Source organism: Pempheris klunzingeri, chromosome 3 (assembly GCF_042242105.1).
Source record: "Pempheris klunzingeri isolate RE-2024b chromosome 3, fPemKlu1.hap1, whole genome shotgun sequence".
NCBI lineage: Eukaryota > Metazoa > Chordata > Actinopteri > Acropomatiformes > Pempheridae > Pempheris > Pempheris klunzingeri.
The window spans coordinates 17,627,866-17,655,713 of record NC_092014.1 but is presented as its reverse complement, the minus strand read 5'-3'; the positions used below and the strand labels follow the sequence as shown (position 1 = coordinate 17,655,713).

Genomic DNA, 27,848 nt, shown 5'->3' with positions numbered 1-27,848 from the left:
AGGACCAGTGGGAGTTAAGGGACATTACATGGGCTGTTAGGGAGATGATGAACTATACATTACCTGCAAAAGAGTTCTCAGTCTTTTCACAGATAGCAGAATAGTAGGGAGGCTGGATGTCATCTGGGTTTTCCTCCGGTTGCTGCAAAGTGTTAGGAGTCGACGGCCGATTCAGGGCATCCTCTGGCCCGGGCACTTCCTCCCCGACTTGCTCAGCAGGCTCCACTTCCTGTTTCCCGCATTCGATGTACTGCTGCTCTGCGAGGCATGGTTGGGTGTGAGGCTGCGGGATCAGGCAGGACTCTTTGGCCTCCTCAGGCAGCTCCTCCAGGGAGAAGATGCCAGGGCTCCGGATGCAGCTCTCGCCTGTGGACTGGGCGTTGGAGTTTGAAGCTGTGGTCATGGTGTCAAAGCCGTAAGACGCCAACGATGTTGCTGAAGGTGGCGTGGTGTCTTCAGCCTCCTCTCCCTCTTCCACAGTAGAAAGGCAGCGCTGGGCTGGAGGCTGGCTGTCAAAGGTCATGTGGCTGACTGCCGGACACTCCAAGGACTCGTCCAACTGAGCTTCTCCCTCTGTGTCGCTGGCCTCGTCTTCGGTTACTGAGGATGAGGACGGGTTCGAAGTAGGGGCAGTTGCAGGGCCTCCCAGGACTTCATCTGCAGGCAAGGTCTCCGCCTCAGCCTCCTCTTCCTCCTCCTCCTCCTCTCCCGCCTTGTCTCCTCTCTCAAACTGGATGCCCAGTCCCTGGTAGTGTGGGTCCGACTGTGGGTGAAGCGCCACAGCCAGTGCATCTTGAGGCTGGAGCTTTCCGTCTCGATTGTAGTCACCGAGTTCCTCGGGTGTGCTGGTCCCACTGCTAAGGGTGCTTGACAGAGACATCCCTGGGGCAGAGAGGGGAGCTGCGGCCAGGTTCTGCATTGGGGCTGGACTGGACTGATCCATGTACATTTGGGCCTCTAGATTTTGTGGCCCACCTTTGACTGAGGAATGATGGGAAAGTTCTTGGTTTTCGGGCACAAAAGGAACAGAGCCTAGTTCTAGCCAGGCTTGGGCTGAGGTCTGAGTTGGGGTCTCGGAGTCTGCTTGCCAGGGGTCTGCCAGGGGGCTTGCTGCAGCCGCTCCTGCCAACTGTGCAGGCTGAGGGAGATGCTCAATGACCTGCTGTGGCTGAAAAGGTTCTGCCCAGGGGTCAGCAAAGGGGTTTGGTTGGTCCCACTGAGCGGCAGGGGCAGAGGGCAGCACAGGAGGTGGAGGCGGCGGCTGAGCCACTCTGTTCAAGTTGTCGAGCCTTTCATCCTCTGCAAAGTCATCCTCATCTGCATTCCCATAGCTCTCCAGCCCACTCTCAGTCACCCCCTCACTAGCCATCTCGACATCTTCATCCTCCTCCTCATCATCCACATCATTGTCATGCCTCGGTCTCTGCGGTTCATCTGCCCGCTCTGAGCCCACATCCATGTCACACACCCGATCGTTGTCATCGTCCTCATCCTCCTCCTCATCAAAGTCATTAACTGGTATGTCAGGAACCTTCTCAAAGTCAGGTGAACCTGCTGAGGCTCCTTCCATGTCAATGGCTCCTTTGAGACTGCCGTCTCCCAGATCATCCATGCTCTCTGTGCCCTCCAGAACACCAGGAGCACTCAATTCAGAAGCACCCTGCTGGCTGCCGCTTACATCCTCGGAGTCCAGCTCAGAGAGCAAGGCGCCACCAGCTCTCCAAGCAGACCCTCCCACTGGTCCAGCTGACCCAGGGCGAGACTCCTCTGTGGGCTGTGTGGTTCCACTCATCTCAGACACAGAAACCAGTTGGCTTCCCTCCCTCTCCTCTTCATCGTCTTCCTCATTTAGATTTATGGGAGGAACTATCTGTGGGATGTCATCTGCTGCTGCTGGGAGGGCAGTAGATGTGGAGGGGGTTTGGTCTTTCAACATGTAAGCAGGCTCCTCAAGTAGCTCTGGTGGAGAGGCCACTGGTGGTAATGTAGACTCAGCTGGGGCAGGGATCGGCTCCTGAGTTGTTAGTAAGGGAGTGCTGCTTTCTGGCTGCTCCTGGGGTGCACATGTTAGTGGCAAGGCTGTCCTGACAGGGCTTTGAGGAGGAGAGGAAGTCACTGCATGGCTTTGAGCAGTCTCTTGAGGTGCCACCTCGGGTGTCACATCCTGGGGCAAGAGTAGGGAAGGGCTCTCTTCTGGTGCAGAGGCAGCAAGGGGTAATCCTTGTGGTAATGACACTGTAGACTCTGGTTGTGTGTCTGCCAGCACAGTCACTACTGTGGCAGCTGCTACCGCTGCAATAGCAGCACTCTGTGCTTCTACGGCAGGTGCAGTAGTATTTGAAACCCCTGTCTTCTTGACGGCAGTGAAAGGTGGGACAGCCTGAGTGGGTTTGGTGCCACGCTTTGCCTGAGAGGTGCTGCTGTGTGCAGGTTTGTTGGCAGGAGAGGCAGGAGGGGTTCGGCCAAGGGGTGGTTTGTTAATGGCGGGGAGCCGAATGGCAGATACAGGTTTCTTTTGTGGAGTAGATTTCACCGGCTCTTGAATTTTGGCCTGTGACACCTTGGGATCTGCTGCCTTCCCCGTTGCGGACCATTTGGAGGTCGAGTTGAGCTTTGCGGAGGCCGTGGGTTTAGAGGATTCTGTTTTTTTGGTAGAAGCCGTTGTTGTAGCTGCTGTAGGTTTCTTAGCCACTGCAGCTGACAGTGGTCGACTCGCATCTGATGCAAAGAGAAAAAACAAAACAGCAAATCAAATCAAAGTCTCAGTATTGAAAACTGATGGTAAATAAAACATTTTTAATGTTGTAAGTGACCAATAATGTTAGCTAAGCATGTTTGTATACAGAAGATACAAACATCAGATTGACAGGGTAGCTAAAATCAGGTATCAACTGCTAGGACCTATGTCAACCAATCCATGCTATGTCACAGACATTGTCACAGGCTGATAACTTAAACATTTTCAACTAAAGCTATGAGATGCATTTCTATTAAATCTGATTAATAAGACCGCTGGTCAAAACAAGCTGCAACTTCTAACCTTTCTTAGCAGCAACAGTTTTGGGAGGCTGTGCTGCTGCTGTCCTGCCAGTAGAGGACACTGTGGTAACTCTGGAAGCAGTGGTTTTGGCAGTAGCAGTGGTGGAGGGCTTGGTTGTAGATGTGGTGGGCCTGGATGTGGTGGATGCAGGTCGAGATGTCGAGGGACCTGGACCTGGAGGCCTGGAGACAGAAAAATAAAGTCATGTTCAGGTGCCACACGTACACTGAAGAAAGAAATGTAGCAGCCCAATTTGTGGTCAGTTCACTTTGTTGGCAAAGATCCAAACATGAAATGTGATGCTCCACCTCAACATGCATTTACGAGCATAAATAAATGACATGTCCTAATGTAAACCACAAAAGCAATTTCAACAATAGGAACCCATTAACACAGCACCATCCATCTACTGCCACACAGTAAAGCCTCCTTCGTTTTTCAGTCACTTCTAGAAAGCGACGACAGGGTGTAATGAGGAGGAGGATGACAGGGGAAAAATACAAGATGGATGGGGAATAAAGAGCTTGAACAAGGGAAGATTGACAAAGAAAATAGGTAAGGCAGAGTTAGACAAAACGAAAACTGAACAATGAACACAGACTGGAGCAGGACGGTTAGCAGAATGAAGAGGAAGAAAATTGAGAGCAGTGAAAGAGCATGGTTTAAGAAACAAGAGGAAAAGAATAGGTAAGAACACATACAGCAGGTGGGGGAGGAGGGAAGAAAACAGTCTTAAAAATCAATCTTGTATTAAGCTCCCAGTCTACTGCTCAGTCTGGAGGAGTTCTTATGTGACATGACATTAATCTACTCAGTCACTCCAACTGCAGCAACAACGAGCCAGAACTCCTTTAGCCAATCTCCTCTCTACTTCCATCGGGCCCTGCTCCTGGAAAAGCAAAAGGATTCAGTGTGTGCTCTGCTCTACATAAAAAAAAAAAAAAAAAAAAAACTGAACCCAATGGTACTGCTAAATTTGACACCTACACCACACTATAATATATATTTGATTTACTTAACTACCAACTGTTCACTGTAAAAATTGTCTATGCTCCATCTATTTTCTGCACCACACTGGGAAATGTCAAGGCAATTCTACTTGTTACACATGATGCATATGGGCCAAGTTGAGAGAAACAAAAACCTAAATCCAAACCCAAAGCAACAAACGGCCTTAACCTGAAACCTGATGCTTTGTTGTGGCCAGGTTTGGGTCAAACCCTCAATCTCATGTCAGCAGTGCTGGTAAAGCTGGTTAGTGTTCCTCTCACAATGATATTCGACTTCAGTGCATTGCTTCCTGATGATGCGTTTGGATCTGTGGCCACATATTTTCTCTTTTGCTTAACTAAAAGAGAATAAACACATTGTTCTTTCAGCAAGTCAGTTACTTGCTCTACCAAGTGCCCATATGAGACACTTGGAAAGGTGCAATCTGCTGGATTTCTCTGTTATTCCAGTGTGGACCTATTAAATTTTGACCCTATAGCACACAGCACAATGGGGTATAGAGTGCAATGCCAAGTTGCCAACCTTTTCAATCAGTATTCAATTTCTTATGCAGCATTAAGCAATATAGCATCTGTAATATAGCTAGAGGATTCTTGTGTTACAAAGGTGAGACTCATTTGTGATATTGTTCAGTTATGTATTGTATTTAAGGGCCTGACTGAGGGCCCAAAGTCTTACTCTAGACAACAGTCCTGCTTTGAACAGCTCAACTAGGGCAAGCAATTATTAAAGTATTTTCATGCGCACACACAATGTATCAGAGAAAGTGACTTGTACTGAGATGACTGAAATATACAGTCGTATCTGTGGATGAGACTTAAATGTGCAGTGATATGAGGAGCAGTAACCTATATAAAAATCTGAATGTAGCTTATGCTGCGCTATACCGGGCTGTGAAATCTCCACACAATACATTTGCCTAGTCAGCCTCCAAGAATTTGACGTAGTCTGTGCTGCAATGCACGCTGCACTGGCTAACCTACAAAGTCCTTCATATAAATGAGCGACTCGTCAGCAGCAGGCTGCACTAGCCCTTGTTTCTGCACTGTAACCCTGGTGTGCAAAAACAATGCAAAACCTCAGCATTGTAAATAATTTGTTTTACATCTGTTTCTACTAAGACCGATTCATTTACACAACAAGAGCTGCATAATCAGTTGTAAATTGCCTTAAAAGAACTCTGTGACCCCACGAACAATTACAGCAATCTCCATTAGGGTCTTCTTTTGGACTTTCTAAGAAGACATGGTAGATGATGTAGACATGAACTAACAAAGACACAGTGACTTTAATGGCTTCCAGAGGAGTAGCATGCCAGCACACAGATGCCGCTCCCACATTACAATAACCATTACAATGACCATTTGTTTCCTCAAGATCAGACGACCGCCGCACAGATATGGACTCAGGGGCTCGTATGGTCATTGGCTGCCATCAAACAGAAGATTTGGATTGCAATATGATGAGCAGCCCAAACACTGGAGACTGTAAGACACTGAGATAAAATCTGCCCTGAGTGAATGTTGGGTAATGATGAACAACAGAGGAAAAATAAACAAGCAAATACATAATACAGGAGGAAAGCAGATCTGAACTTTTGAGAAGAACAACAACAGAGTGGAGTTAACGGTAGGAAAAAGGTCCATTAACTGAGGCTCTTCATATGCAAGCAAAATACAAATTGACATCACCACTCAATTATAGCAGGAGTCAAGGCGGGCAAAATTGAATGAATGACTTTCTGAGGGAAAAGTGAGTGAGACTGAAGGATGAAATTAGACAGAGACAGAAAAGAAGAGTTAAGACATGGAATGAAGAGGGTAAGGAGAGGTCACAGACACAATATAACCCCAGCTCCTCCCTCCATTGTTTTATGATGAATCATAACTCATAATGGTTTGATCCAGAGGGACAGCACAGAGAAACCGCCTAATGCCTGTACTCCACGCACTGCCTGTGGGTGGTGGCTATGTTGTTGGTGCGTTAGTATGGATTACACTTCCTGCCAACAGAGGGCTGAAATCAATACAAATCACAGTCCAAAGGGAGGATGAGAGGCATTACATGGCCATCTACAGGATTCTAATGGCCCAACACAAGGTTTTCTTGAGGTAAAAGGTCAGTACAGGGACAAGTCACCAATACATTTTATGGCTGACTGGACGGTCAATATTCACAAATGTTTACGGCAGATGCAAACAGCACGCCTGTCGCCTATGCTATGAGCCGTTTGGCCAAAAATCAAAGCGTAAACATGAGCCAGGGGACTCTTGAAGTTGTCCACTCCATCTATTTAAAAAAACAGTTAGGAGATTAGACTCCTTTGGTTGGCATACAGACTCCTTTAGAGTTTTTACTGTTTGAATTAAGCCAAACAGAAAAGAGGGGGCTTGGCCAAGAGGTACAGGTTACCCCTGTTCCAGTAAGCTCATCTTACAAATAAAATGCAGTCCGAGTACACATTCTTCTGTTCTCGCCCTTTTTCCCCTAATCACTTCAAGGGCCCCCTCCAAGACAACAAGTGGAAATGGAGCACCCTAACAATACCTTGTTTGGCTTGTAGGCTGTCCAAAACCAGCTGCTTTACTCCTTCCCGAGAGGAGCACACATTCCTAAGGTTTGTGTGGGCTTACAGTTATCACCCTTGACAATACAGACTGGAGGCCTGAATCAGGTCAGTGGTGAGTTTAGATGAAGTGTTGCAGCCTAGCAATAGCATGGCAGACAGTGTTGGCCCCGAGAACCCACTGTCACTGTGATGGATGCCATGGGCCTTTTCTGTTAGGACAGTAATCCTGCTCACTGCCAAGACCGTCGGGGAGAAATGACAGTTTTATCTCCAATGGGACAACACAGAAGCAATCAGGAGAGGAGACGGCCAGAGAAAATGACAGGATAATAGTGAGAAGAGTGGATGTTGCGCAGAGCCATGTCATTCTTCTAAGGTCAGTGCAATTCTTTTCATGTAATTTTGATAAATTCTCCCTTACACACCATTTAGTTTTAAATAATGAGGGAATATCCTGTATTTGAGAGACCAGAGAGTACTGTCCATCAGCAACTCTGTCCCTTCCAAATGGTGACCCTTTGAATATTAATCATCTCGTGATTGTTCAGCACCATGAAGGCATAATCATAATCGTTCCTGTGTTACACAACCACAGAATTTTACAGTCTCTGCATGCAGCTAAATGATGAATGAGGTGGAAATACCAGGACAACTAGATGGAAGTCGGGCTGTAAGGACGGCTCGAGGAGATCCTGGCCAAATGCCCAGCACAGTACAGGCACAGACGGCAGGGAAAAAAAGGGGGATGAGAAGGGAGATTGAAAGAGGGGGTGGGGTGGACAAAGACTGATTGCTCAGTCAGTGCAAGGACACCATAACCCATCATTGGAGGCGAGCAGAGCAAAGCAGGTGCCAGACTTTAAAACATTTGGCTTGCACACCAGTTATCGTCGACCACTGGGACAGAGACACCCTTCTGTCATTCAGATGGATTGTCCACACAGTCGTGCATTTCTTAGTTGCATGCTGTAACTAAAAAAACACAGAAATAAAACACACAGCTGTAACGGTCCTGCCACATTACTGCACACAATACGTGTTTAGCGAAGATCCAGCATTTCCTACATTTTCTATAATATCCCATCAAATCTTATTCCCACCTTCCCTAAGTGCAAGCCAAACGGAGCCAACAGATGAATGCAATCACTCATTCTAAATGAGGCTTTGGTAAAAGTAAAATAATTTTTTAAAAACCCAATATGTTCATCATTTCTCCCTTTAGGTCTAATTGGCATCAATAGTTCATAAGAGGCTGGTCTTGGCCACAGGCAGCGTATGCAGCTACACTTTCAGTGGTATGTTGTCCTTCCTTACAGTTATCCTAACGGTCTATCCTGTTTACCTCAGTAGGTCTACAGGAAAGAGATTATTTTTCAAGTCAAGTATCTGCAGCTTAATGTGCGTTCCTGTGCATCAATGACTGCTGTTGTCGTAGCAACACGAGAAACAAAATGGCAGGGCTGGAATAACCAGGAGGAGGCAGCCATTGTGTTGCAGCTAAATAAGCTCATTAGGTAGTTTGACAAATCCTTTAACACCATTAAGTCTGTTGCATGTGTTGCTATAGATCGTTAGTGCTATCGTTCTCAGTGTCATGCAAGTCACCGCCTGAGCTGAGTGAAGGTCTGTTGGTTTTACTGCCCGACTCTGCCAGAGAGCCAGCACGAACACCCACACTGACTGAAAAGCACACCGCTGCTACTGTTGCTACACAAAGGATTCGACACGCCGCTGACTCTGCCACAACACGCAGGTGGCATGAAATGCAACACGCATTATCAGTCACAAGGGCAGATGCCTGCTGCTGCTCTCCTGTTGTCCTCTGTGTCTCAAGCAGAGAAGCAAGTGCCTGATGTCACGTCCTGGGGAATAAGCCAGGGAGCAGTCACATAAGGATGATGTGCAACTGTAATCAGACTCCTTCACTTGAAATGCCTCATCTGATTAATTCATAGGACGAGCCTTTCCATGTACACACACACACACACACTGTATAGAACATAAACACAAAGTCTACATAGGGCCACAGTGTCAAATACACATTTGTTGCTTTTCTGTTTTCTAATTGTAGACAAAACATTCCCAGTCACTTTGGGAACTTGGGATATGTTTCATGTTCTTTTTTAACAGTTTTCTGACTGAAAGTATGGAAATTGGCATCTGTTATACACAAACGGGCATATATTTTATTTCTTGTAGAAAAGACAGAATGCAATGCCAATGTACTGCCTCAGAAAACTGCAGCACAAGGCAGCAGATTATTACCTTATTCAATAAGGGGTCATTAAGAGGGACGACAAGTGAAGAGCGAATCTAATCAGGCCTCAGAGTACAGAACACTGCATCCTGTGAGAAGATGTTGGATTGGTGCATCATCGACATGACTTTCTATAAAGACAGATCACTTCATTTACACACATATCGCATTAAATCAAGTTCAAAACTTATAATCCTGGTTCATGTTTTGCATTTATTGCTTGGGCTACCAGGTGATTGAATTATGTTTGGCAACAGATTATAAAAGCCTGCAGTTCACCTGCATATCTTGAATTTCTTTCGGGTAAAAAGTCTTCACTAACAAAAGCTTTCTCGTCAAAATTGCAGAAAATGACCAGCTCACCTATGAAGTTCTACAACAACCAAGATGATTATTAAAGAGAAGCACTTTCAGCAAGTTTAGTCCAACTCCAACACTCTCTATCCAAACCATCATCTCAGTATGAGAGGGATTATGATCCAATTCAATAGCTCTCTGCCCTGGTAAGGTGGGGCCAGTTTCTGCCAGGGGGTCTGTTTGGGACAAAGCAGTAGTTCTTCAGTATCGCTGCCTCTGGTAAGGCCCTCTGTCTCAGGTTATTTCTCACAACATGGCGCACACTCTTGAAGTGAAATCTGACACAATAACGGCCCAAAGACCACAATGGACGTTGTTCTCCCCTGCTCTCTTTCAGGGCATCGAGACAAAGTCTCTCTCATTCAGTTTGTAAAGGGTATTAGAAAAGCCCAGACCTCAAACAAGGGGAAAACGTTTGAATGACAAACAGGGACAATGTGAAACAAGGAGAAAAAAAAAAAGACTGAATTTCTCAACTGCATAACTAAATTCAAAAAGGTCTGTGATTGAGCGCTCTGTGGACAGAGCATTGTTGGCCGTTTATATTTCTTTATCGTTGGCTTTCCGTTTATGATAGGCATGCTTACCTGGTGGTCTTCGAACTGGGAGCAGGACTAGCTTTTGTTGTGGTCACAGTGCTGGGTTTTGGGGCAGTGGAAGCCACTGGTCTGCTGGCAGGAGCTACAAAAAAATAGATACATAGAAATCAGACAAAGAAAGCAGCAAAAGAAAAATTATATAGCAAAGATTGAAAATATTTCATGCATCTTCTCTGCTGTCTTTGACAGTGACTGATGAGAATTCATTTCAACTGAGTTTTCTGAGTGTCCAATTCAGACTTACCTGTGGTTTTAGGTTTAACAGTCTCAGCCACTGGTCTCTTTTTAAGGGTGCCATTCGCTGTTGTTGGTTTAGTACCATTTGTTACTGTGGCAGCAGCAACAGGGGTGGTCCTGGCTGGTCCAACGGGCTTCTTGTCGGGCACTCTAGTTTGGTTCTTGACCATGGAAGAAACTGCTGCTACACGTGCTGGTCTTTTAGGTACAGCCCCCGCTGTTGATGCTTTTGCCGTAGCTGCTGTTGCAGTTTTCTTGACTTGATTGGATTTGACGTCATTCAATGTGCGGTGAGAGGCAGTACCTGGTCGCGAGTTGGAGCCGGAGGAACCTGTGGATTTATATCCGGAGGCTCCTGCAGGTTTGGCTGTGGGCTGTGTTCTAGTTGCAGCCTTTGGTTTGACTTTGGGGTCTGCTGCCACCGGTTTGCCATTGGCCTTGGGAGGAGCCGTGGGTGCAGCGTCATTTGCGGCTTCCTCTGGTTGCGATGGGGCTTGCTCTGATAAGTTTTCCTGCGATGAGGAAGGCTCTGCTACTGCTGCAGCTTCAGTGGGATCCGTGGTTTCCATGGTAACCCCATCCGGTTTCATTCCCTCCTCCTAAGGTATGGACGCCGACGTTGCTGCTGTTGATTACAGGGTCCAAGGGCTCACACTTGAAAAGCCAACTCCTCTCACACTTTAATGTCCTGTAGAAGAACAACAAAACAAGAATCACAACGATGTCGATGATTTTCTTTTAATGGTGAATGGTCTGTATTTGTAAAGCGCCTTTCTAGTTATTTCAACTACTCAAAGCACTTTACATCCTCATTCACTCATTCACACATCATTCATACAGGAGGAATGTAATTTGGAGGAGACTATTCTTTCATACTGAAGCCATGCTTCAGTATAGTATGTCTTGCTACACTTCGACATGTTGACCCATAGGAGCTGGGGATCGAACCCCCGACCTTCTGATTGAGGGAGGACCCACTCTACCACTGAGCTACAACTGCCCCTTTTCAATAGCACCAAAGTGCACTCTACTCATGACGTTATGAGATAAACATGTCACTGTTTATGGTAAGGGACCTCCAAGGAATTTTGGGGAGTCTGAAAGAGGAAGTGAGCAGTGGGAAATGCCAAAAGAAAATAAATAAATAAAAAAAGCCACACCATTCCTCCTCCTCCTCAGCGACTAGTCCACTAACGCAACAGAAAGATAATAATGCATCATAATGCCTGTGGCACCAAATTAAACTTCAAGAATCACTATTAAAAGACCACAATAAAAAGCAACCCTGGATTGTTTTAACTGCACATTTTATGAGGCAGAAATATATATTTTTTTTAAAACTGATCACTTGTGAGTGTGCTCCAAATGGTTTCCAACATCTTGAAACTGAAAGGGAAAAGCTGTGGTTTAGAGCACTGAAAGCCAAGAGAGGCTTCACGATCTCCTGACATGACACACAGCCCACAGAGGACGAGGGAGGAGCAGGAAAACAAGGACCAAATGGCCCATTGGTAGGCAATCGTCTCTTTCTGTTGACCAGATGCATAAAGGAGGGGGGGAAATTCCTTAATTGACACCAGTGGAAATCTTGAAATTAACGAAAAGTAAGAAGCTTTAGTGAGGGACTGGAGAATATGAAGCAGAAGTATGAGATACGGAGGATGTGTGCGTGAGTATATAAGCATCTTGAACTCACCCCAAGTCAAGTTCTCTCTTCTCTGATCCGTTATAGGTTTACCCCCCCCGCCTGCTTAGTCATTCCCTCCACCCATTCCTTTGCCCCTCTGACCACAGCGGCTTCTCCCCCACCCCCTCCTGATTACTCCTCTCCCTTTTCCTTCAGCCACTTGTTCCTCTTTACTTCGCGGTCACATCTTCCCCTCCTCCCACTGCTTATAGATCTGCTTCCAGTAAATTGCTACACAGATGGTCTAGCCAGTAGAGGCACTGCATGACCCAGGAAACAAGCTGTGCAGGAGATGTTTTGAAGAGGAAACACAAATAAAGATGGACAGAAAAAGAGACCATGTCAGAATTTTCATAAAGAGTTGAATGACAGGGTAGAATAACTACAAGGTGAGAAAGACATGAGTAATAATAATAAGAGAGCAGACTTTGCCCTTTCACTGCAAACTAATGATAAGGTCATGATCCTAGACGATTTGATTATATGCAAGCCACTGAGCCATGAGCAAAGTTTTCCACAGACAGACTACCAAGTGCATTAATACAGCCTCACAGTGCAGAATAATAATCAAGGACTTTGTTGGTTAAAGCATCTGTATTCATCTCCAAATCACAAATTTCCATCCCAGACATTTTAGAATTAAGTCTTTTGGAGAAGCAGCAGTCATTGTTGTCCAAAGGTCAGGAAACATTTGTTTCTAGTTACACATTAACATCTGTGCTAACACGATACTGTGGCACCCTCAGTCCCACATCCAAAAGTGTTGTCACTTTGTGTTGGCACCCATGTCTACAAAGTAAAAAAGGTTTATACATGTCTCAACTCTTTGGTCTCAGTGTACTGGGGGTTAACTGAGCAAAGTGTCATCACCAAAAAGGGCAAAAGCATAAATGGACCAGTCTTTGCAGATTATGAGACAACTTGTTTGGCCAGATAAGCATTAAATACACCTTCACAGGGTAGTCACCTGTAGCAGAAAGGAAGCAGAGGAGTGGAGAGTAGCTAATTACCCAGTTTGCTTTGTCTTTGGGGCAGTGTTGCATGAATCAAGTCCTTCTCATTACCCCATTTATATGAATAGGAATCAAAACCAAGTACAAATCTGTCTCTTTACACACCACTGATGGTAAATCTGACAAGACACAGAAGCATGTAGAGAAGTGGTTAGCAAGGTCCTTACCAGTTCTGATCAGTTGAAACTTGGAGTTAAAAAAGTATACCAGGCCAAATTTTCTTTTAAATAAACTGGATGGATTTTATCAATAAGGAGAGCCACCACCTTTCCTCAGACAGGAAGGAGCAGCTCCAAACGTGAAGAGCAGTGAGACAGGCAGTTTGACTGGCACTGTGACATGCATGGCATAGCATAGTTTTGCCAGTCCAGCTGCTAATGCCAGGGGCTTAGCAGATAGCAGGATGAATCACATTGCTCATGCGATGACCCCCTTCTGGACAAGTAAAAGGCATCTCTAACCAGCTGACACTATGCGATGCTGCACAGACAGGAAGCGAGTGGATCATTAAAATCCCATCAATGCACGCACACATGCACAAGTGATGTTTTACTACATTACAGCATGACTGCTCTGCAGCTGCTCCTTTTCATATCCATTTGAACACACTGGACTCCAATACTGTACACAATTGGACAATTCCTCAAGCTGTTGTCACCGAGATGGGAGCATGTCGAGTCACAGCTCCAGATTTTATGTTCCGAAAAATGACTACACAACAATACCAGCAGCATTTTTAAAATAGTCAGCCTGGTCAAGCCTCATGAATTTTGATGATATTCAAGAAAACCTCTTTTGTCCGCCGTTCTCTTGGTCCATATTTGCATAACAAAGCCTGGTTCACTGAAGATTTAAAAACACTCATTCTAGCCTGCCCAATACCCCTGGTGACAATTATAATGTGTTGCAACTATTATTATGAAGAAGATGAAGGCCTACAGGCTGGAAAAACAGCAACAATGCATGCTTAGCACAAGAGGGAGAAGAGTGCATTTATAAATGCAGACACCACTTAAAGATTGTTACAGGGAGTCTGTCTAGACGGAGAAAAAGAACTCCATGGCCTCTGTGGTATTTACATTCCACTTCTTCTAATAAAGAAATATGGCCTTATGCATCATTAAATCTCACGCCCGACCTCTGTCTTGAGGCAGCTTAATTACATCTGTCGTACCCCATCTCTCAGTCTCTCTACGTGTCCAGACATCAGAAGTGGTGCCTGACAAAATGGGTCACTTTTAATACTGTGTCTAATACAAGCAGAGGGGGATTTAGCTGTTTTGAGAGCATGGCAGGGGTTTGGAATGCATTGTGCAGACTGCTGGAGGTGGCGGTGGAGGGGGGCGGCGTTGCTACTGATGCTGGGGCTTAATGTCATCTGTAGATTTACACCAGGCTGCTGTCAAAACACTGCAATCATCAAAAATAGCAAAGAGACAACACACATATATTATATTTGCATTTACCCACAGGTTTAGACACTCAAACACAAGCCGTTAAGGGAAAATTAGGACATATTTCAGTCATTTCAAGGTACTTATTTTCCTTGTGTGTGTGTTTTTGTATTATAGCTGAATCAATTAGCTGATACACAGAAAAATCATCGGCAACTCTGTTGATCAATCAATGCTTTAAATCATTATTTGAGCACAAATAAGACATTTTGCTCTCTTAGATGTGACCATTTTCAGCTTCTCTTTGTGAAAAGGTAAACAGTAAACTGAATATCTTTAGGTTTAGTTTGTTGGCCAGACAAAAAAAAAAAAAAAAAAAAAAAGCCATCACTTTAGGCTCAGTCATTTTTTGAACAATTTTATAGACCATTAAGAAAATGATCAGATTGATAATGAAAAAGGATATTTAAGTGCAGCCCTTTTTGCTTTTTAAAACTTGCCATTTCAGTTGTCTGATGTTGAGTTTCTACTTTAAGATTCATGTCAATGCAGCATCTGCTCCAAGATGATTAATGGTAGAAAGTGCATGCCTAAAGCAGCAGCAGTATCAAGAGCACATCCGACCCATCCACATTCCAGCTCTGTCGACTTCCTCCAGTCTCCTCAGGGCTGCACACTGACAGCTGGCAGTGTGTGTGTGTGTGTGAGACTGAGTAGGGAGTTAAAGGGTCACAGAGACATCCATGAATGTGTAGGTGCACTGTGTTTACATGCATCAGATGGAGTGCTGTGTGAGTGAGAATGTGTGGGATGAAAGTGTGTATGATGTTAAAAGTAATTTGCACAAATGTACATGCAGACAAAAAAAATGGGGGGGGGGCACAGAATTTAGTGGCCCGCCACTTCCTGCATTCTTTCAATTCCACAGGCACACTTGATTCATCTGTGCACTTACTACTAGAACCACGCCTTTAGATATTCAAAAACAAACTAAAACTGCCCTGGTGAACCTGAACATGGCTGACGTCTGGGAGTGGTTCAGCAGACAGTGCAAAGTAGAGTGAAGTTTGACAATGTTTACGAATGAGACATGAAGCCGCTCTGATTGTTCATTAACTTTCTTCTGGTGTGTGTCCGAGGCGACAGGCATGCACACGGAAAGAAACACAGGCAGCATTCAGTCCAAATGTGGACACGAATGCATGTGTGTGTGCATGCAACTGTGAGACAAGAATGAAAGGCTAGGAGGAAGAGGGTGGATGCAGTGGAATGAAGAGCAAAACAAGAGGTTTAATCGTGTTAGGAAAACCCCTTCCTTTTCCAAACAGTGAGCAGAAGCTTCTCAGTGGAACAGACCAGATGCACAGAAAACTTTACTTTCACTCCAATCTCCTACATTTATTACTCTTACTACTACTTTCAAAAGTGCAGAACTGCTCTTCAAAGTTAAATGAATAATTCAAAAAAATATCTAAAAAAAGGTGGGTAGATTAACTGACTCAGAGAAATCAGAGGCTGTGTGTGTGTGTGTGTGTGTGTGCGTGCGTGCGTGTAGGCTCGCTGCTCCGTCTGACCATACAAGGCAGTAGTGCCGTTTCTGCTGTATCACCAAGTGAGTGTTTAGTTCACACACATACAAAGTGACAGAGAGAAAGAAGAGAAATTCAGTCTGCTGCTGGAACACATACGTCTCAAAGCATGCAGACTGGAGAGGCAGGGTGCATGTGAGCCGAGGGTTTGTGAACATACACACTGGGCTCAATAGTTGCCTCCATCTATGCACTCCAGAGTCCTCGCTCTGACGACAGGAATCACCAAAAAAAAGTTACAACATTGTCACATGTAATAACATTATGGGAAGTAACATTGTTGTTAGTAATATTGCCACGCATTTTGCTCAAACAGGATTAAAAACAAGACCGGACAGCTCTCTCCAGCCCTGCCTGGTTTTTAATTTATGAAACATTTTCTATCTGCTGTAGTTATTTATTGTGGAGAAGAAAAAACATCCTGTTGACTGAGCTCAAGTAGAAGGAGGTTTAGCCACTTTAGACCTGGTATGGCTGAACTGAACACAGAGGGCAAAAAAAAAAAAAAAAAAAAAAGGAATAAAGAAACCTAAATAAATGACTGGAGAAACATAACAAATGCAAATGTTTCCACACAGGTGCATGGTATGATACAATTATGCAATAAACATCCAATCGTGCTCTGTAGCATGGATAAAAATGCCCAGCAGGTTCTGATTTTGTATCAAGATGGCCAGAGGAAAAGAGCCAAGTGACTTTAAAAAGAGAGTTTACCGTTCGGGCTTGGACGGCAGACGCTTCAGTCACAAACACTGATCACTTGACTAGTTGCATTTGGATCTATGGGGAAAATGTCAGTAAATGGGAGCGGAAATTGTGGTCTACTGTGCATATTTGATGAGCACGATGTTCATGCATTAGTGTGATATGTAAGGAAAGAGAAGAGCAACTCTTCGCAGAATGTTAATGCAGGACAGATAATCCATCAACAATTACGCATGGGGGGGGGGTATTACAGGAGGTTTGCAGTGCTTAAACCCCTCATTACAAAGATGGATGCACATCTGAGAGTTCAGTGGTGCAAAACCCATCAGCTCTGGTCTAAACTGAAGAAGTGAAATGGTCAGATGAGTCATCCTTCACCATATTCTCTAAGTGGGTGAGTCAATATGTGGCACACACAGAGAGGACGGTATATAGGCCTGAATACTTGGCCCCTACAATGAGGGGATCCTGGGGCCCTGTTATGCTGTGGGGGGCATTTTGCTGCCATGGTTTGGGCTATACAAATCCAAACAAACTTTTTCTGAGTGATCACCTTTATCCTGTGAGGAAACATTTCTAAATCCCGATGGGAGTGGTGTCCTCCAGGATAACAATGCTCCCATCCGCAGGGCACGAGGGGTCACTGAATGGTTTGTATGAAAATGGTGTGAATCATATGCTTTGGCCTTCAGTCACCAGATCCCAACCAAGGTGAGCACCTATGGGACATTTTGGACCGCCATCACATCAGATGTGGTGGAAGTAAAGTGTCCATCCGTCCAGTAGAGTTCAGAGACTTGTAGAATCAATGCCATGGCATAGTGACGCTCATAGTGAAGGACCTTACCAACACCTTACCAAGACACTTATTAGCTTTTTCTGTCATTTGTCAGCTGTCTGTCAAGTCTTCTTTCATGTTAAAAGCTCAGTGTGTGAAACACCCAACTCCTCTCCAGCAAACTGATCACAAACATGCTCTGATCTTAAAATGATGCTGACAGCTTGCACCTGGTTAGAAACAACCAATAAACATGAAGTCAGTGAAGGATGATGCAGCTTGTCAGCTACCATCAGTGTCCATGCAATGCAGCCATTGGATTATTGACTTTTGGCACAGTGTCTCGCTGGCTGTGAAAACACAGAAGTGTTCAAATGGAAATTCCTTGTATCTATGATAAGTCTGTTGAGTAAAAAAACATTTTTCATACCATACCTGAATTCTAGATATCCTTTGACCTGAACAAGGAGGATTTATCCGTTCAGATTCTTGCCCTGTTTTTAAACTTACTGCCACCTCAGACGTGTGGTCTGTTATCAGAGACAGTCTCCTCCTTTTTAACATTATTCAAAAGACATATATAAACAAAGCACAAACTTCAGCTGTTCAGACCCTGACATTTATCCACCTGTTGTACCACATAGATGAGACATGTACAAGGTGAGTAGGCTGGAGATTAATCACACCCATTAATTACACATGCATCCCTCAGTATGCTGCCCAACAGGCAAGAAAACACACAAAGCACCGAAAGCAAAATGCCATTCCACGTGGGACACTGAGGGAGGAGGGAGCAAAGCAAGGAGATATCCCCCCCCCCATTTCTCAATGTCTCAGTAAAACAAAAGCACAGAAACACATGCTGTGTGTACACCCAATCTGTTAAAGATCACACATCTGCTCTTCACAAATCAAGTTTGTGCCACGTGGAAGAGGGACTGAATTGACCTCAATGATTTTATTGAGCAAAGTGAAACCAAAAAGAAGAGCCCGCGACACTTTCCATCTGCATTAAAACGTGACTAAAAGCACAAATCTTCTGTGGGTTGACCCAGTTCTTCTTGACACCACACATGGTGAACCTGTGTACTTAGTTTTAACATTCAGAAATCTACACTGTCCATTCGTCACCATGCAAATAATGTCACAGATTAATCATCAACACAGGCATTGCCCAACTACAGGAATGAAAGAGATGAGGCGATGTGCTCTTTTGAAGTATAACTACTGGCCAAAACGCTGGGAACAATGTACAGACATGAAGGAATATATGAAAATAAAAACTTGTACCGAATCATGTAACTATATAACCCACTTTCAATACAATAGCTAGCCAAAGAAGGAAGCACTAAACCATTAATTACATGTTTTTGACTTCTGTTGTCAACATCCTGTGTAATGGATGATGCATTCCTGTAATCTAAGCACATAAAACACCCAAATCCACAGCACTGCTCAACACCGTCCCTCCCCCATCTAATGGCCTCCTTCCTGGAGGAGAAGGAGAGTTTCAATTATTTCTTTGTTTCTGCCCGTCTCTGTTGATGCCAGTCGATGGACCTTTTATTTTCATATACATGTGTGGAGGGTAAGGCTGCCTACAGAGGCCCCTCACCCCTTGCAGAAAACTATTAAGACACGAATGGCACTCCACGCATCACATTATCTGTAGACAAAGAAACACATTAACCCTTAATGACGTTATGTTAGGATGCTCCATGGGCCACAACTGTCAATGCTCGAAGCGCGAAAACCCCCCCCAAAAAAACACTTTCATCAAGAGGGGGTTGGGCTTCACATTAAGCACGCAGCTTATTCTAATCAATTCCATACGGGACACTAACATGTGCTAAGTGACTGTAAGCTACTCAATAAGGCCATTAGGAGCAGGTGGTTAAGTGTGGATACAAGTTAAGTGGACTAAGCCAGTTAGCCTTTAAGGGAGTGGCAGTCCAAACGAGATGGACTAGCAGCTACTGGCAGCGGGGTGGTCCAAAAGGCTGCAGGGAAATGGGTTACAATCTGTTCTAAACCTGGCAGTGTTTTCAAAGAGTACCGGCCAGGCCCTGCTGCCAACCAGGACAGGCTGATAGCGGGGCGAGTAATGTCAGTAGGGTGGCATCATCATCAGCCAGGGAGGGAACGAGTAAGCGGATGCCTTGTGCATGTGTACGTGATCCGATCTGGTCAAAAACATCAACCATTAACATCTTACGCGTGTGCATGCATAACTGAGTAACATTAGGGTACTACGAGGGGGAGGGAGGGGCGTCCATTGTCTGCACGGTGCACTGTGTAACCCCCTCAGGCACGGTGCCGAGGGGGAAGTGGGGGTGGGTTTTGAGTGGATTAACTTGTGCAATGGGACGGAGGAGCAGCTGGTGTGGGTAACTTCACCCAAAAGAACCCTGGGATATCGCGTGGGCTGCAGGGTGAAAGAGGGGAGGATGGAGACATGCATGTCACATGTGCCGAACGCACAGTCAACCTAAACTTAAAGACTAGTCATCTGCCACTGATTAAAAAAAAAAAAAAAAAAAAAAAAGTACATAATGTATACTGTAAATACCAAAATAAACCATCATTGTCGGGTCAGGCTTGCTTTTGATCACTTGCCTTTTCTGTCACACTTTTATATTAGTGAAGGCATTTAAATGTTGTTCTTAATTACTAACAATTAATTATCCCTAAAAGATATACCCGTTTACAAAAGATATCTGCGACCAACCCGTTTCCCTCATTTTAATAGAGGTTGTGTGGTAGAAATGAGAGGAAAGGCTGCAGGAGGATTGCTCGAAATGGATGGAAAATTAAAGTACGGAGAGAGTTTTAGAATGAAGCCATGGTTATAAAATAGATTTAGACCAGGCATACTGCAGTATAAAACTCAGTTCCCTGCCAATGACCTTTGTCCCATGTTATCTCCTTCTCTTTTTCCATATTTCCTGTTGCTTTCCACTGTCAACTAACTAATAAAAGTAGTGTACTAGAAAAAGTTAAGTAGTAGACTATGCAGGCAGAAGAGAAGTTAACACTATTTCATTATTTTTGTGTTTAAAGTCTTTGGCATTTTCGGGAACTTTAATTCAACAAAAAGAACAAAGTTAAGCAGTTTCATCAAGGGTAGTCCGCTGTGGAGAAGCCAGAGCTGACATCAATTTTGCCGTTAAAGCCAGCCAGCAGCACTTTCCTGTGCACCAGCCAACTGGCTACAGACAGGCAGGCAGATAGTCAATACAACGCTGCAGGCAGGCGAGCCAGATAAGTTACCATGCCTGTGACTGGGCAGGGTGAGCTGAGGCCAGATGGGTGGTGATCCCACACCTCGCCTGCCTCTCTCATTGCCACCCAAACCCACAGCCACACCCCATAGCTGTGAGAAACACACACACAAAAAACCCAATTACTGAGTACACAGAATTTACTTTCTCATGCACAGGATATCGGGACATGCCCAGCCTGCTCATCACAAACAGACACACACCCTTATAAGTGTTGCACACTTTGATTCACCGCAAACAGCCTCGGATCAATAACTAAATAGATTAAAACATACAACTCTGCTGCAGCAGAGACAGCTGCTACAACATTGACACCATCCGTTGTCAAATCTAGTTTAGTTAAAATATACTAGTTCTTTGCCACACTCAGCTTTTTTAATTATGTTCTAGGGATGTCACTTTTTATTCAATTCATTTGAAACACAGAAAGAAAAAGTATGTATTCGAACTGTAATGATCTGTTCCAATTACAAAACCTTTGAGTTCATCAGCACAACAGAATGCACTATATGGGAACTTGACTTTTGAAAAAGCCATTTTTCTGCAGATCTCTCCTTTATCACCTGTAAATGTAACTGCACTCTACAAGGCTGCAACAAGTATCACTGTAAATATGCACAACACCGCAAAATATGCCTTTGTTTGTTAGTTCACTTTGGGAGCCTTGAATGCCATACCAGACTATGAAAGTGCTGAATTACTCTTTCAATAATTACAGTGCACAGAGCCCAGCTTCACGGTCCCAGACAGACAGAGTGCCGAAAAATGCAGCGCCAGCGCTCACCACTTTATCCTAATGGGCAGGAGAGTGCCAGCCTCCAAACCACAGTGACGAGAGTTAGAGCACCACACCGTCTCACCATCCCACAGCTGGTGCACAACAAACCTGAAGGGTGAATGATGAAATATAATTTTAAACCCTGAATATGAAACCCTAACAGATGCAGAACAGCAGCCAGGAGTTGTATTTCCATGGGTGTGGGACTGAGACTGACACTGGTTGCAGGCTGTAAAAGCAGCTGACTCCCAGGCAGATACAAATGCTCGGCACTGTACAGGGGTTGTGCTTTCCATTCAGCGGCACAGATTTTCTGAGTGAGTTCTCAGACAAGGGGCAGGCTGAAAAGTGCCAACGTCTCTGTGGTACAGATGATAGCCTTCACAGATTTAAGTTCAGCAATATCTCTGACAGACTGAGAGTCACTAAACCAAACTAGAGCTGAAACGATTAGCTAAAGATTAATCAATAAGGGCATTTCATAGCAAAAAGTTTGCTAGTTCTAGCTTCTCAAATGTGAACATTTAAAGCTTCTCTGACATGATAGTCATAGTATCATGTCATGTTGGGTTTCGGATGCTTGGTCAGACACAGCAAGCATTTTCTCACACAGTTATAGAGTAATCAATTAGTTAAATCAAGAAATATTAACAGATGCAGCCCTGAACCCAATTTAGAGCTGCAAAGATAAGTTGAAGAACAGATATTAGCAACTATTTTGAACAACTACTTAATAATTAAAACAAACAATTAAAAGCAAAGTGCTTGCTGATTGGATTCCTCGTTGGCAGGACCATTTGCTCCATGACTTTCCCCACGTTTCCTTCTCTCTCTCCACTGTTGCTGGAAGTTAAAGACATAATGCCCCCAAAAATAATCTTAAACAAAAAGAAATCTGATCCGTAATTGCTATAAAAAATGTCCAAAGTCTGTTGCTTGTTGATGAGACAGTGAGTAATAGGTGAGTACATTCTGTTCCAACACTGGGATCATGGCGGCGAATAGATCTGAACCCTTGACCCTGACATCCATAACTTATCATAACCTCTCAGCTGTTGCAGTAATGCACATGAACCCACGCTAAGCTGAATAAATAGCACAAATCGTCAGCCCTTAATCCAACTGAGTGTCACAGCATTTAACAGGGTGAAGCGGACACTAGAAACAGTAGATAATAACTAGTTGTCATTCACAACAAAAATCAAATTCTGGGCAGGCTGGCTGAGGTTGCTGAAGTCTGACACAGCTTTACAAGCTTGCAAGTAATTGAGCAGAAAGTATTCAGGGTACTGAATGTGTTTCAGCAAAGACACAGAACAGGTATTTTTCCTTCTCAGTCACAGGGCAGCAGGCTCGGTTGGTTTCCCAGTGTGTGGCATCCATTTTAAACAGTCACACAACTGCAAATGTTGCAATGACAACCACCTGCATTTCTCTCAGACCGTCACGCCTGAAATAAACAACAACTGTGGGCCCCACATTAGGTGCCACAGACCTGCCCGAGTCATAAAAGTAGGCGATTTGAGGCAGAGGTGCTTACCGAGAAAAGCAACAATGAACTTGAACTTTAAGCAACCAACAGATACAAGAATAAAGTTTTGTGGTTTAACAAATTCAATCTGATTATTTAACAGCAAATCAACTCCCTGCCAAACCTCATACTAAAAGTTGAAAATAATTCAGTTCCTGTACTTGTGGTCATTTTATGACTGCCACTGTCCAAGGAGTTGAGGTTTTTAAGTATGAGAACTTTTCTGCATAATGCTTGCAGCTTCCTCTTTTTTTTAAGCCAATCCCTTGAGCCCTCTCAAGGTTAGAGGATGCACCGATGCAAGAGAACTATTTTGAGCTACTCTTCTGGTTTGCTTTGGCCTTTAAGAACAGGAAAGGGAAGCAGAGGTGCAGACAGCAGGAGTGGCTATGCAGTATGAAAAAAAAAAAAAAAAAAAAGTAACCAAATGAATTCTGGCAAAGGCTATAGATCTTTCAGAGAGCCTAACAGCCAGGCGTATCTTGTTACAGCTCCTCTGAGACGAGGACAGACCAAAACCAACAGTTTGATGAACCACGATGCTTGCCTAACCCTTAATGTTAAGTTTAGGGTCCTAGAGACACGTCATATCTCAGCATTAACCCTCCTAAATCACAAAAGAGGTCCAACAGGAAGTTAGACCTCTCTGGGCTCCAACTGACAATAGATATAAATACTTTATTGATCCCTGGGGGGAAATTCTGGAATATAAAAAAAAGTGTAGAATATAGACGATTGTATGCGTCTTTGTCTGTGAATGACATTTTGGCAAACAAAAGCGTTCACGTATGTTCATTCATTGCCCTTATAACATCTAAAACATGAAATATGTCACTTGTTTGGTGTACATACCGTGCTTTGTGGTAATTTGTGGCAAAGGGAAACTTTACCACTGTGACTTTTTTCCTCCTATTGGGTTTCAACAACATCAGAAAGAAAAATAGCTGAGTAATTTCCTAATCAACATTTTTCACTCATCTTGTTTGTTTGACTCCAAATAAGGAAGTAAAGCCAATAACCAGAACACCAGAGTTAAGAGCCAAGAACGGTAGTGAAAGTAACAGAAGTTGATGAGCAAAACGCTGGTCACAAGATATCTCCCAACTTTAATTGTATATTGATGCGAGCCCTCTCAATAAACTATTGACCGGTGCACACTGGATTGTGGGATACTGAGGGCCACTAACAATACACCAGCTGATGCTGCATCCCCAAGTACCATGAAACAGGACACAGCTCGCCTGCAATGAGCTATTGGGGGAGAGTGAGAGACAGGCCATGCACGAGTGTCATTCACACTTGGTTTCACACCCAGGTGACGATAAACCCCTCAGTAACAGCAGCACCAGGGCTTTGAGGAGGCGACACACTCTCCAGTGCATGTCTGCATGTCAAATACCAGTTTGAAGCCAAGTAGAGAGTAACGGCTCCCACACCCTAACCCTGCCCACCACACCCACACAGCCCAAAACACACAGATTATGTAATGCAGAGTGTGAGCCAAAACAGCATCCTTCTATCGCGGAGATCTGCAGACGGTGCCGTCTGATAGTCTGCCTCTGAGCTCTCTCTGTAATGCTGCTTTTTCTCCTGTCACTCTGCCAAGTCAAGAACAAGATCAGTCCATGTGCAGGGATGTGGATATGAAAGCAGAGACAACGTTTATCTGGGCAAGAAACAACAGGGGAGGTGTTGACGGACTTGGTTGTGCAGGCAGGTTAAGGAACTCCCAAGGTGCAAGCCATTTCAAAATTGCTTTTGCATATCCATCAGTTTATCACTGATTTAACACATGCTTCGTAAGTTTCAGCAAAGTGCCTTCAACTCATCTAATAAGCACATATGAGATGTTTTTGACAGGCCCATGGTCAATCTTTTCAACACATGAGACACGTTTTATGGATTTTATCCCCCAAACACACACACACACACAATGAGTGCCCAATATCTCAACATAACCAAGCAGTGCCTGGTGTTGTCAAAGACCCCTAGGTGGTCCCAGCACCCCAGCTCACTGTTTTGAGAGTTCCTCAGTGTGTTTTCATGCCTCAAGTGGAGCTTTAGTAACATCATTTGTCTCTGGGCACAGACACGCTGATTTCTCCCAGGTTTAGCGAAAGGCCCCGTTCAGCCCCACAGAACAATAGCTGAGGCAGCCGGCTGAGACGAGCACATGAAGCCAGTCAATAAACTGAGCCCGATACGGCTACGAGCAGCCACCTGAGTCCTGTTGCTCTGCACACCCATGTAACAAAGAGGGTTTGAGCGTAAAGCCCAAGTTTAGCCCACCGCCCGGCCGCTCCGTGCCATGCTAGCGTCAACCACATCCATCACCTCCTCCGGCTCCGCGGTACAAAGAGGGCGTCTGGCTTCAAAACAAATAGTGCTCGGTTAATTCAAGGGACACGTGAAAAGGAGGCCGAGTCCCCCAAAGCAAAACGGTCATTTTTAGGCAGTCCAGGATTAAAATGACACAAAGAGACTTGAGGGTGATGTAGCGGAACTTAAATAATTTCGTTACAGCGTAGTAAATTGTCCGTACCTTTCTGCCGCCGCCTCTAGTCTTGGAGACTCCGGGGAAAAACCAACAGTCCCTCCCTGTCTGCCCACCACTGGGGTAAAATGCACTAAATATGTCGGCGGAGCCGTAAATTTCACAACACTAACAATGGAGCCGCGCAGTGGGCAGCGGGCGTCCCTCTCCGTGTCCTTCCCTCCGCGTCTGAGCAGCGGCAGGCGGCGGGCTGCACCCCCTCATGAAGGATGGACCCGGGCGGGGGGAGTGACCAGGAGTCCGGCGGCAGGCTGAAGGCGCAGCGTGCTGCTCACTAGAGAAACACGGACATTAAATCCCGCGAGCGGTCCAATCAACAGCGCGAGACTGGTGGTTATGCAAAGCAGCGAGTGACGTCAGATTCAAACCGAGCTCGAGCTCTGTCCCGTGGCGCGAGCGGTTCCCAAACTGGGGTCCGGGGACACCTAAGGGTGCATGACAGAGGGTCCTGCGGGGCGAGGAGCACCTTAACTCCATTATTATTATTATTATTATTATTATTATTATTATTATCATTATTATTATTATTATTATTGTTATTATGGGGGTATTCCATCAATATAGGATTGCATTTCCATAAAGTTCACTCACAAGGCTCACAAGAGACAAACAAGAAGAAGAAAAAGTTGTCTGTCCCTGGTCAAACTCCAAAAACACAGGATCCTACATTTCCCATGATGCAGCCTCGGGGCCCAAGCTGCGGTAACCCTGATTTGAGCCTCTAGGACAGACAGGATAGACAAGAGAATAACTTAGGTTCACTCCTCTCAGCCCTTTCAACAACAAAATACATCTCAAATGTAAATACTGTCTTTTTTTCCTTGGATTTGTTTTTACTGTATCCTTTGTTTCTTTGTTTCTCCTCATAAAATATTTACATAGCTGGGAAAATCATATGGAGCACCAGCTCAAGCTGTTTCACATGGAAATCATGAGTATTTTAATTTGTGGAAATCACTTCAGTGAGGTTTCAGTATTTCCACTGTTGCACGGCCACCAGCTGTGTAAGAGCAATGCAATGTCATCAAACAGGGCTTTTCAAGAACCTCCATTTGGGGGCTCTGGGCATGAAGAGTTCAAGAGCTGTAGCTCCAATAAAGCACTGTCACTCCACATCCACTCCCTGCCTGTTCCTCCACCCATATGTTTATTCTCTGTGCCTAAAAATGAAATTTGAGATATTAACTTGCACGGTTAATAGTCTTCCTTCCTCACATACACAAAGGGTTATGTGTTTCCTTTGCGCATGCTGGAATAAAGCAGGAATAAACCTTTCAGAATGAAGAAAGTTCCTCTAAAATGTACACGATTTATTTGCTGTACTTGTATTTTAGCATAGTGTCCACTTCCCTATGGTACAAGACCACAATAGCTGTGAGTTGAATGGTTTTTTTTTTTAAATGCTGCAGCTGCAGGCTCCACAATAGAAATCAGTGAAAGGGGAGAGGACATACAAAGACTACTGCAACTCACACAGAGAGAGAAAGAGCAAATGGGTCAAGACATCTGACATTAACTGTTGTTTTCTCTGATAAAACTCAGAGACGAGCAGAAAGAATGGAGACGTTTAAAAGAAAAAAAGGCTTCTAAAACTCTGAGTGAATGGAGGAATGAAGGCTTACCAGAAATCGCCAATCACAGACTTGTCGTTGCTCACCATCTCAGTGAGGAGAGAGTGTGTGTGTGAGTGTGTGAGTCATGTCTCAGCCCTGCCTCTGCATCCCTGCTCTGTACAGGACTCTGGCAGATGTTTCATCAGCAGCCTTTTCAGTCTGCAAAGGGGCCCTGTGCCACAGCGAGGGGGAAAACCCAAAACTCTCACACATTCGTCAACTTAAACTCATTGTTAGTGAGCAGTTAGCATGAATTTGCTGCAGGTTTACGCCCTCATATTTGCAGAAGACTCGTGGCTCTTGGGTGTGGATCCATCAGGAGTATGGCAGTAAACCATTTTAGGCTCCCTCTTTTATTTGACTAAACTGGGCACTAATGGCGCCCATCATTACATCTCAGAGCTGAAAAAGCTACTAAATCCCCTCACATCCGGCCCATCCATTTCAGATTGCTACATAATGTTGTTACACGAGGGTGTGGCTCAGCACTGCGCTCTGGTCCTTAACAGAATTATGACGGATGGATAATCTACGGGGCTTTTTATGTACAGACTGACTTCTTTAAAATCTCTTTCTTTGATGTGGTCTGGTGCCCAAACACATCGTGGCAAAGACAGCTGCACACACCGCCCGTGGCACAAAACACACTCTGCAAGCCCACACACAGACAAACAGACAAAACCAAACACAAACCCAGGCAGCTGCAGATTCAGTGACTCCGTTTGAAAGATATAAGACAGGAAGGAACAGGAAACTGCCGCTGCTGCAGGCCTGAATTTTTTGATCTGCGGTGCTTTGCTAATAGAAAAGACTTTGCACTTCAAATAGCGAGTCACAAGTGAGTAACTGGAGCGT

General features: G+C 44.7%; 1 protein-coding gene across 1 annotated transcript in view; it reads right to left on the bottom strand.

Moving 5' to 3' along the window:
• The window catches only part of prr36a (proline rich 36a), a 32,264-nt gene extending 6,645 nt beyond the window's left edge, over positions 1–25,619 (bottom strand). The window contains exons 1-5 of the mRNA XM_070856228.1: positions 25,369–25,619; positions 10,078–10,758; positions 9,822–9,915; positions 3,041–3,222; positions 64–2,718 (exon numbers count right to left, since the gene is read on the bottom strand). Of these exons, the coding sequence (XP_070712329.1) occupies positions 64–2,718; positions 3,041–3,222; positions 9,822–9,915; positions 10,078–10,660 (3,514 nt within the window). The 5' untranslated portion in view covers positions 10,661–10,758; positions 25,369–25,619. The remainder of the gene's footprint in view (positions 1–63; positions 2,719–3,040; positions 3,223–9,821; positions 9,916–10,077; positions 10,759–25,368) is intronic.
• Between the last annotated feature and the right edge of the window lie 2,229 nt (positions 25,620–27,848).